The following is a 10480-nucleotide window of genomic DNA, read 5'->3' as shown; positions in this document are numbered from 1 at the left end:
GATGTGAGTCAGCAGACAATAGGGGTCCCGGCACCGGATTCCCTGCTGGAAGCAAAGAGGCCCCCAAGTCTCGGCCATAGATCTCTACGCGGGTCCCACGCTGACCTCCTTCCTTTGAAGTTTCAGAAATACGGAAAACGCAAAACATAGTCTTGAAGCCATGACCCGGGGGCCACGACGAAGCATTTAAAAGAAGAAGAAAAACACATCAAAATAAATAAATTAATTAATCAATTAACCCAAAAACGCAACGCGCGCCCGGAACATTACCCGCACCCAGCCCCCATCGGCGCACTGCATTCATAGTCGCTGCGATAATCAGGTCAGCTCGGGCGGGCCCCCCGGATACAATTTCCCGGCGAAGGCGACCGAAAGCGAGATCAAAAGATAAAGAAATAGTGAAGGATGTGGGTGTTCTATTTGATCTCGCTGCCGTTAACCCTAGGCATGGTGCTTATGACGTTGAGATACTTCGCTGGGCCCGAGGTTCCTCGTTACGTTTTATTCACCGTTGGATACACCTGGTTCTGTTCTCTCTCCATCATCATCCTCGTTCCCGCCGATATTTGGACGGTGAGCTTGTCAATTCTGTTTTCCTTCTTTTTCGTCCGAGCCTCTATGTTTAACGATCATTAGTCGATTCAATTTTGGGGAAATGCCTTTTGTTAGGGATTTGGCAATGATGGCAAAAGCTTCTATTTGATTCTGGTTTGATGAGTATAACTACTCGATTCTTTCATTACATTTACAGACAATATCGAATCCACCACATCATAATGAGAATGGAGGCATCTCGGTCCTTTGGAGCTTGTCATATTGGAGTACGTTTTTACTTACTTGGTATGCAATATGTCAACTTACTCACTTCATTTATGAATTTCTCTTTTTGATCTTTATTTTTGCTTTCCTTGAGTTATCATTGTGCCAATTGTTTGCATCCGCTTTTAAACATATTAATCATTCAATCTCTTTTGAGCTTCATTTACTTGTTCTGTAGCAGTTAAGAACCCTTTGATTGGTTTGGTATGATATATGAAAAATGTTTGACCACTTGTAGTTGAGCACTTAGCTAGCACCATTGGACTGAATTTATTCGTGGTAATCACCATAAACTGGAATGGTTTCACTGTCTATTTGGTGCCTCACTAACATGCTTGGTAGATGGTTTTCTGTCGGTCACTGTTTTCTGCAATAAGTTTACCACCACCACGTGTTCACAGACCTAATATATTTCTGCTTGTCCGACTCTACACAATAGTGCCACTTTCTAACCTTGGGAGTAGTTTTGACTCATTATCATTTTTATCATTTTTATCATTTTGCCTTTTTATATGATAGCTTGTCTTCTTGTTCTCTCTTTGGCTAAATAAGAGATTACCAATCATTCTTCTTGGAGATGCTTCTCTTTGGTTTTGCCGCTCATAGATGCACAATCCTCATTTTCTAAATTATGTTATCTCTAAACAGGGCTGTGGTGCCGCTTATTCAGGGTTTTGAAGATGCCGGTGACTTTACTGTGACAGAAAGATTGAGGACTAGCGTGCATGCTAACTTGCTCTTCTATTTGATTGTGGGATCAATTGGTCTTTTTGGGCTTATTCTCCTCATCACAATGCACAAAATTCGGTACATGTCTTGTGTTCCTAAATTTGATTTTCTTTTTTGTTCGATTATGGTTTCTTCTTGGCCGACCTTGTCCATGCCAAAGGTTCCTCGAGATCTGTAGTAAATTGTTCTTTCTTATTCTCAGCTCCTGTGTTGTTGGCCCATTTATACAACTAAATATTATAGAAGTGAATCTTGTCTCACTTGCTGTGTGTTATTTGTAATCAAAATGTTTAACTGGCTATCGAATATGCTGCACAAACTGCCACATCTGATGGATTCTCTCCAATCAAGTAATATGTTCTCATATATTGTTGGTTGATTTCTTTTAACAGGAGCAGAGGTGTTCTGGGTTTTGCCATGGCCTGCTCAAATACATTTGGACTTGTTACTGGTGCGTTTCTTCTTGGTTTCGGCTTGAGTGAAATTCCCAAAAGCTGTTGGAAAAATGCTGATTGGACCACTCGCCAGAAAGTTCTTTCTCATAAAATAGCCAAAATGGCTGTGAAACTTGACGATGCTCATCAAGATCTTTCAAATGCTATTGTAGTAAGTTCTCTCTCTAATTTTATATAATAACTGGTTGATGAGGCCACTTATGTAAGGACTATGTGGAAATTGTCATTATTGGAAATAAAGTTGAATTATCTTACATGTCTGCCTTAAAATCTAAAAGGACTATGTATTTATGGCCATATATATAGGTCTCTGGCAGTTGTGCTTGCCTTTTTGTTTCTATAGAAACGTCTAATTGGCTGAGTTCTTATTATGTATCAATCTTCTAGTTCCTGATCACCAGAAAAATGTTTGACAGGTGGATTATGAATTAGACTTCTTAGCAGAAAATTCCTGTTCATTATAGAAAAAGGGTCTCTCTTTCATATTTGTTTTTACTTGTTAGAAGTGTGATTGTACTTGTTGGCATTTTTCTTTTAATGATGATTTACCCCAACAGGTAGCTCAAGCAACATCAAATCAAATGTCCAAGCGGGATCCTTTGAGACCCTACATGAATGTTATTGATGATATGTTAACTCAAATGGTACTACATGCTACATACTTTTTCAAATTCACTTGTTTCAACAAGGTGCTAATATTAGTGCTTTCAATTCTGTGACCAGTTTAAAGAAGATCCATTCTTCAAGCCGCAAGGTGGCAGATTGGGGGAAAATGATATGGACTATGATACAGATGAGAAATCAATGGCAACTCTAAGGCGTCATCTCCGCAGAGCTAGAGAGGAGTATTACCGGTATAAAAGGTATAATTGAATCATAATGTTTAATGTTGGCATTGTGTTTGTCACTTCCTTTGTAGATGTACTTGCCATATCAGCATTCATTCTTTTGATGCTTCCTATCATCTGTTGAAAACTAGTTGCTGCAGTCTTCAGACTTTCCTATTTGTACTTAGATGACTGCATCAGTCTTGTCCCCCTAGTGGACTTTTGCGTCAGCACCCATAACTCTTAGATTGTCCATTATTTTAGATATGCTACTTGGTTGGGCCAGAATATCTGCCTTACACAAAATATTGAAAACATGATAAATCTTTCCTGCTTAGATTCTACAGAGAATCTTTGTTTTTGTAACATACACAAATTTGAGAAGATTTTTCTTTCTTTCTTAACCTATGTGTTAAGATAATTCAAACCTACATAAGAAAAAAGGTTCCTATTGTGTACTTTCCTCCTCCCTTCACACAAATTCTGTAAGGCTAAAGTTTACGTAGGTCTGAATTTGAGAAGTTTTCATAAACATGATCATATATCACAGTTCCCTTTCAACTTCTTTACTCATTAATGGTAAAGCATTCTTATTTGCTTATTCAGAAGTTGTAGTTGACCAGTACTTTCACTACATCTTATATTTTATATATAGAGTCTGGCTAAACGATTCTGTTTATATGAATAATGTTTGTTTACCCAGCGTCTACGTAATTGTTAATTTGGTTTTATTTCCCATGTACAAATTGTTTCTGCTTCTTGCTTTCGATGTAACTTTTATGACATTGATCCAACAAATCTAGTAGAGTAGTAAATATTAATAAATATTACCATTTGTTGAAGCACTGTTCTTCCTCCATATTCACAAAGAGTGCATTTGTGAAATCTCAGTTTATTGCAATACTGTTTTGAATGTCAAATTATATTCTCTTACTCAAGAGTTATTATTGCAGCGAGTATATGACCTATGTGATGGAGGCGTTAGAACTGGAAGATACAATAAAAAACTATGACCGCCGTAGTTCGACTGGATGGTTTGCTCTTAAAAGCCTTCCTATATTATATCATTTTCTTATCATCATATATATTACGGGCCGCTGGCTGTTCACCTTAATTGTTATATAATTTTCTTATGATGTTATATCAGGAAATATATATCAAGCTTTAGACCAGCTCGGACTGGAAAAATTGGTGCACTCTTAGATACAGTTGGTAATCATCCTATTTATTTACTTATGTCTTTCTTTGAAGTCTCAATTTCATATCGCTTGATTATTTGGCATTACTTTGCGATACACTACTCAATATATTAGTATTCCGCATTACTTGGTGATGAATCAATCAATTTAGTTTTAAGGAGGATGGTTATGTTGTTCTGAATGTTAATTATGAAAGGGAAAACAATGGTTATCTTCACACAAGGTAGAATTGTAATATCATGGAGGTCCTGCAGGGAAGGAGTAGTGGTTGAGTCATGAATGACTGTTGACGGTTTAAAAGGTGATTAAGGGATTTCCGATTGGGGTTTTGTAGGTTTATATGATAGTTTGATGTGCTTTTATTGCTTAGAACTAGTGTATGTAGTTGAAGAGAAGTTAAGAGAAAAAAGAAAAATATGAGAGAAGTAGCCAATTTCACATTTAATAGATCAAAGAGGTATAGATATCAGAAACTTGCTAAGCTGGTGAATTACTTTTATAAGATGGACCAATGTGAAAGCAATTAGGGACACGTTTTTGATCAAAACAACCTAATCAATTCAGTAGAGGCTATCTTAAATCCAAGTAATCAAATTGGGCTGCCAGAAATTGCTGGACAACTTGAGACTGCTAGATTATGATGACACCCAAAATAGTTTAAAAAAAGGTTCCTGCTAAAACAAATATACGTGCAGGATTTTTTTAGATGCAGAATCCCTCTAAAATGAAATGACCTTTAATTGCCATCCGTGACCTAAATTAGGGGTGTAGTAAAATAAATAAATAAATAATAATAATAATAAAAAGAAATAATTAACCCTTGACTCCTTTGACACAATCTTCAAAAGGATATGATTATTCTGGGCCATTGGGTTTTTTTTAATTATTCTCCACTCTAAATATTGTGGTAAGTCTCTCATCACGTCTGCATCAATGCTTCATGATGACAAATATCATGTATAAATACTCTTTTTTTCCCCCGTTATGATGCTTATAAGTTGGCTTTTTTCATTTATTATGTTTGCTTTTCATTAACTTATATTTATGAATTATCTTGACCACCTGTGGTTGTGATGCTTTTTTATTTACTATTATATCAGTAGTAGTCTATCTGATTGTAGGTCTTTGTACCGTAAACTTTCAAAATGGTGGTTCTTTGCAGAGTTTGTTTGGAAATGTATTCTAAGAAAGCAAATTCAGAAGCTTTTAGCTATCATCCTTGGTACAATGTCAGCTGCAATTCTTTTAGCTGAGGCAACCCTTCTACCTAGTGGAGTTGATCTTTCACTTTTCTCAATACTTGTAAACTCTGTGAAATCAGAAGAGGTGTTTGTGCAGGTAATTTTTTTTTTTTTTAATTTTCTTTTCTTCCATCATAAAGATAAAACTTATGCATCTCGTGTTATATACTACTTTCGAGTATATTTGGAAGCAATTCTATCAGTTTTTGAAAGTGAATCTGACTACTTCAGGTTCATGTAGGATCCATCTTTGATTTTGTAGATATGTATTTTCTTAAAGAATGTCACATTTGCAACCCAGATTCTGTCATTCCTTTCCACTTTTACATATTTTGCACGCCTTTCATCTCCAAAACTGGTTTTCCGATCTGAGCATACAAATGGGATGATAAGATCTCTTGCATGTCCATTCTGTCGCTTCACCATCATTCAATCACATTCTGTTTTATATCCGTTTTCAAGTTTTTCCAATTGTTTGAAGATTCAGTATCCTAATGCAGTGCTCTTTATATTTGTTTTGATTGGAACATCTGAGGAAAAATGCAAATCAAGTTCCCTTGTCCTCATCGTATATAGCTGCAGCTGTATTACTTGTGTGTATTAATTTTGAATCTCATAGATATTTAATATTCAATTTGTTACCCTGAATTTTTGTGTTGATATCTTTTGAACAGCTCTTCGCCTTTGTACCTCTGATGTATATGTGCATCTGCACATATTATTCCTTGTTCAAAGTTGGAATGTTAATGTTTTACTCGTTGACACCGCGACAAACAAGCTCTGTCAACTTGCTTATGATATGCTCGTAAGATTTTCCTTTGCTACTTTTACATTTTCTTTTGTTGTAAAGAAGAGTATGTAGTAATTTATTACAAGACTTATTTATATTTTTTTTTAAGGATGATTGCCCGCTACGCTGCTCCAATTTCATTCAACTTCCTCAATCTCATCAGCCTCAAAGAAGGCCGTAGAACTATATTTGAAAAAGTAATGTTCTCGTTCATATCATTCATCGGCTGTTAGTTTTCTTGAACATGTAAATTCAGGCTTAACAGAAGAAACTGAACTGACATAGAAAAATGACTGTGCTTATCCAGATAAATACTGAGATTAGCACTTATGACATACATGGACAGGATAATACGAGTTCCACATGCTGTGATTGAAAGTTTATAAGCCTTTGTTTCTGTTTGTCTTTGCTTCTTTAATTGCGTGCGACAACGTGTAAGGCAGCTTTTGTGTCTTGGCTGTTTTACATGTGGCTTCTATGCTTTATGGAAGGCTTTTGGAGTAAATTGAAATATTAATGTACATCTATAAAATTCTGAAAATAGACTCACTTAGATGTTTAATGAATTTCTGGTTTGGTTCCATTATAAGTTAAAAATACTCAATCTGGTGTATACACATATTTTAGCGAGGGATAAGAATTCAGTAGATGCAGTAATGTCACCTGTTAATTACTGGAAATCTGTGAATATCTTTGTGTAGCATCTAGGAACCTTTGGACAGGAGTGTCTTTAGAGAATAGAAGTTGTAGGAATTTTTTCTTTTGAATAGGGTGTATTTTGGCTGCTTAAGATCTCTTCCTGTTTGATTTATCATATTTTCTGATGGAGTTGGATGTCCTAATTCTGACTTAATGTAATCCATCAGAGTAAGGTAATCTTTATATTTTTAACCTTGTTTCTCCAGGATGGACTTCTTCATTTCATCTATTGTCTTGTATCTGTCTATTTGTTTTTTGCATGAATATTTGATCATATTTAGGGTGCTTAAATTCTGTGGTTCACAAATATGGAAGTTGACTAATTAATTTTTATGGAATTTTAATTGCAGCGAATGGGGAACATTGATAGTGCTGTCCCTTTTTTCGGAGAGGGGTTTAACAAAATCTATCCACTTATTATGGTTATATATACCCTATTGGTTGCAAGCAATTTCTTTGATCGCGTAATCGATTTCTTTGGGAGCTGGAAGAGATTTAGATTTCAAACTGAGGTGGATGATATGGATGGATTTGATCCATCTGGATTGATTATTTTACAGAAAGGTAAGCATTCAGTACTTTGTTCTTCTTGTAGCATCGGCTGTAGAATAATGGCTTAATAGTGTTGCTTATTAATTTTTTGGGAATTTTAATGTAATCTCGATAGTTCTCATTTAAGTTCCTTTGTATTCTTATAGGATAAATGTTTCTGCAGAAAATTTTGATCTGAACCTTTTTTTTTTTTTTCAGAACGATCTTGGCTTGAACAAGGGCGTCAAGTTGGTGAAAATGTTGTTCCACTGGCAAGGAATTTTATCAATACTGATTTTGAGAGTGGGGTCAGACCTTTTCTTTCCGCTTTCTATTTCATTTTGGACTGAGTCTAATCCCTTATTCTTGGGGCAATGAACGGGTTTAGGATGAACCTGGCTGCCATTATCTGTCATTACCCTGTTATTGCCTGTGTGATCAGAAACTGATAATTCATTTTCTAACTAGGAAGTAATCTTTTCAGGATATGACACCCGTTGAAATGAAGGCAACAACCAGTTTAGTTAATGATGGTATGAAGGGAAGTACTTCTAAACCTTCCAAGGAAGATGCTCGAAAATACAGCACAAGCAGAGAAGCCATCAGCAACAAGTATGCTGGGATGAGAGAACTGAGTAGACAGACATCTAGTGCAAAGCCAGTGGAGCAGAATATTGCTTCCACCAAGGTCTCATTGCTTGATACAGGCAAGTCCTCCAATGATACAACTGGAGGGCCATCCTCTGTTTTGGCCTCAAAATGGGAATCAATGAAAACTAGCTTTCGAAGTTTCAGAGCAAATATGGGTGCCAAGAGGCTTCTTCCTTTGCACCAAAATAAGGATACTAGACTAGTCTCTCGTGCTGATTCATCAGATTCAGAATCCCTTGATGAGATATTTCAGAGGTTGAAACGACCATCTTTACAGCATGAGAATTTTGCAGATGAGGATGACAATCAAAACGACACAAAGTAAATACGTCAGGCCCTTCTAGATTATATAAAGATCGCTCAAGTTAGTGAACCTGTTTCTTGTGTGAAGAAGTTGTACAGCTTTCCAAGGGGTAGACTCGAGCACATACCAAATTTTTTTGGGTGAATCCTCTATTGCAACAGAAGTTAAGAGGATGATACTCTCTTATAGAGATTGAATACTGAATGCGTCTATAATTAGCTGGGAAACTCTTTTTTTTTTTTTTTTGGGGGGGGGGGGGGGGGGTTTGGTGTTTGGAGGAGAATTAGCTGGGAAACTTTTTAGGTGCTGGAAAAGGGAAACTATATCCACTGTTGATCAGTAATTCGACGTGTATCATTGAACCACATTTTGGCATACGCAGCCCTTAGTGGGTGACTGATACATGGTCAATTCATTACCACAGCCGTTGTAGAAAAGTCTGTTATAGGATATATATGATTTTTTTTAAAGGCCAGACCGTTCTTTTAATGAATCACTGAGCTGATTTTGATGATCGAAATTTGAGAATTCTCAATAAGGAAGGTAGATCGCTCAACGGCCATCTTTCAATGGTTCTGTAGCATATGGATGTCAGCAAAGGCGAAAAAGATAAAATAAGCCTTGAATTAACTGGGTTCAATGTCAATGGCGATGCAAAAGATTTTAACAAATATAATAATGTCATGTGCAGGTTGTTTTACAGCAGACCAGAACAGAAGCATTCTGATCTCTCTTTAAATCTGAATTTTGTAGAATATGGAGGTTCGCACTTGTGGCACCACCTAGTATAATATAGTAAATAACATGATATGCGTAGGATTCCAAGGGTTCGAGTGCAGCCGGGACAGAAATTCTTGGGTGCAAAAATTGACCAATGGACTAAATTTCCACGACGCCAGAATACTTCATTCGAGTGTAGAATCATCAGAATGAAGAGATGGGAGATAAGAGTTAGAAATATGGGCAATCAAGAAGACTTTACACCATTACAGATAATATTTCAACTATTAGACTGTCGAAATGTAAATATAACATTTTCACATGTAAAATGATCTTCCGTTTATTCTGTGAAAGTAAAACAGAAGGAAACCCATCAATCACCACAAACCCTTACCCCTCTAGGCTATAGCTCATGGCTCCTGGCTCATGCTTCTCTTACGCTAACATTCCTTGAACCCATAAAAATGTCCTTCTTCCTATCCCTATGGAGCAACTTTGACCAAAAACCTTGTTTCTTCTTGTCACTCTTACGCTCTCCAACAAAGTTGCTCGGAACAAAAGCAATCGATCTACTCTTCTTCAACCCAATATTGCTGCCAGCACTTAACACGAAAGATATCGACCCGATGATCTCCGAAGCGACTCGATTATGTCGACGACGAGACGGAGACTTGTTGTTGGATGAGGAAGCAGAAGCAGAAGAGTAGCCAGCTGGTGATGAAGAATGTGGAGAAGAAGTACGAGAACGAGAAAGCATTGAAGTTTTCTTGAGAGAAGTGGCAGCAGCTAACTGAGAGAGCCTTTCTCTTAGACAGAACGGACAAACCCCTTGAAGCTGCTTGCGATTTTGGTGCCTCTTGCAATAAGCTACTTCCGATTCACAGCACCCCATCTCCGTTCTCTTCGACTCTGGATTGCGTTTGATGAACATATATTCACTTTTAACCTTTTGCTCAAGCTTGCTTAACTGTTCCCTTTTCTTACAAAACCGATGCTATCTGGATTGGGAATACACAGGCGTACAGACTAGTACAGAAGACGAAAGGGCAGATATTTATGTACGGGTGTGTGGAAGTGGAACGGTTAGCCGGTGGTCAGGAATGATTTCAAAGAAATCAAAGAGCGGGCCCACTTACAATATCCCATCCAGACCCCTGGTAGAATGAGTTCAATCAGCAACAAATGAAAACGTGTCGAGCAGCACGTGGCACTCGGGATTGGGATTCATGAATAAGTCGGCCGCACGAGGATCTCGTTCAACCAATACCAGACGACGTGCCTTCAATAAATTATGTCTCCGCAAATGTCGCCGGAAGTACAACCAACCATCTTAGATAAAATAAATAAATATCGAAAAATCTTTTTTTTTTTTAAATCACAATTTAGCTTGTAAATTTAAGTTCAATCTTATTATTTTTTTAAAAAATATATATATATATACATATACTTCTAAGAAATTATATTTATTATTGTTTGCCACAACCAATAACCATATAAATTCTGAGCATTTAAATA

At 36.8% G+C, this 10480-nt stretch overlaps 2 protein-coding genes across 3 annotated transcripts; one reads left to right on the top strand and one right to left on the bottom strand.

Annotated features, from left to right (window-relative positions):
• On the top strand, positions 1-8496 carry LOC18037878 (LMBR1 domain-containing protein 2 homolog A). 2 transcript variants are annotated; one of them, XM_006426259.2, is made up of 14 exons: positions 1-573; positions 752-840; positions 1468-1626; positions 1941-2154; positions 2561-2647; positions 2727-2866; positions 3784-3864; positions 3978-4042; positions 5192-5367; positions 5945-6075; positions 6170-6257; positions 7110-7323; positions 7510-7598; positions 7775-8496. In XM_006426259.2, the coding sequence occupies exons 1-14, from the start codon at positions 406-408 to the stop codon at positions 8264-8266; spliced, it is 2193 nt and encodes a 730-aa protein (XP_006426322.1). In that variant the 5' UTR covers positions 1-405; the 3' UTR covers positions 8267-8496. The 2 variants fall into 2 exon arrangements, with proteins under 2 accessions (XP_006426322.1, XP_006426323.1); XM_006426260.2 differs by having other exon boundaries at positions 556-573; positions 752-821.
• Positions 8497-9389: 893 nt separating this feature from the next.
• LOC18037877 lies at positions 9390-9857 on the bottom strand. The gene has a single exon (XM_006426258.2). The coding sequence runs from the start codon at positions 9855-9857 to the stop codon at positions 9390-9392; it is 468 nt and encodes a 155-aa protein (XP_006426321.2).
• Positions 9858-10480: the final 623 nt, after the last annotated feature.

Source organism: Citrus clementina, unplaced genomic scaffold, assembly GCF_000493195.1.
Source record: "Citrus clementina cultivar Clemenules unplaced genomic scaffold, Citrus_clementina_v1.0 scaffold_7, whole genome shotgun sequence".
Lineage (NCBI taxonomy): Eukaryota > Viridiplantae > Streptophyta > Magnoliopsida > Sapindales > Rutaceae > Citrus > Citrus x clementina.
This window is presented reverse-complemented; position numbering and strand designations above follow the sequence as displayed.

Coding starts and splice junctions, on each gene's coding strand:
- LOC18037878 (XM_006426259.2), top strand. CDS start 406: ATGTGGGTGTTCTATTTGATCTCGCTGCCGTTAACCCTAGGCATGGTG. Junction 841..1,467: donor AGTACGTTTTTACTTACTTG/GTATGCAATATG, acceptor ATCTCTAAACAG/GGCTGTGGTGCCGCTTATTC. Junction 6,076..6,169: donor AACTTGCTTATGATATGCTC/GTAAGATTTTCC, acceptor TTTTTTTTTAAG/GATGATTGCCCGCTACGCTG.
- LOC18037877 (XM_006426258.2), bottom strand. CDS start 9,857: ATGGGGTGCTGTGAATCGGAAGTAGCTTATTGCAAGAGGCACCAAAAT.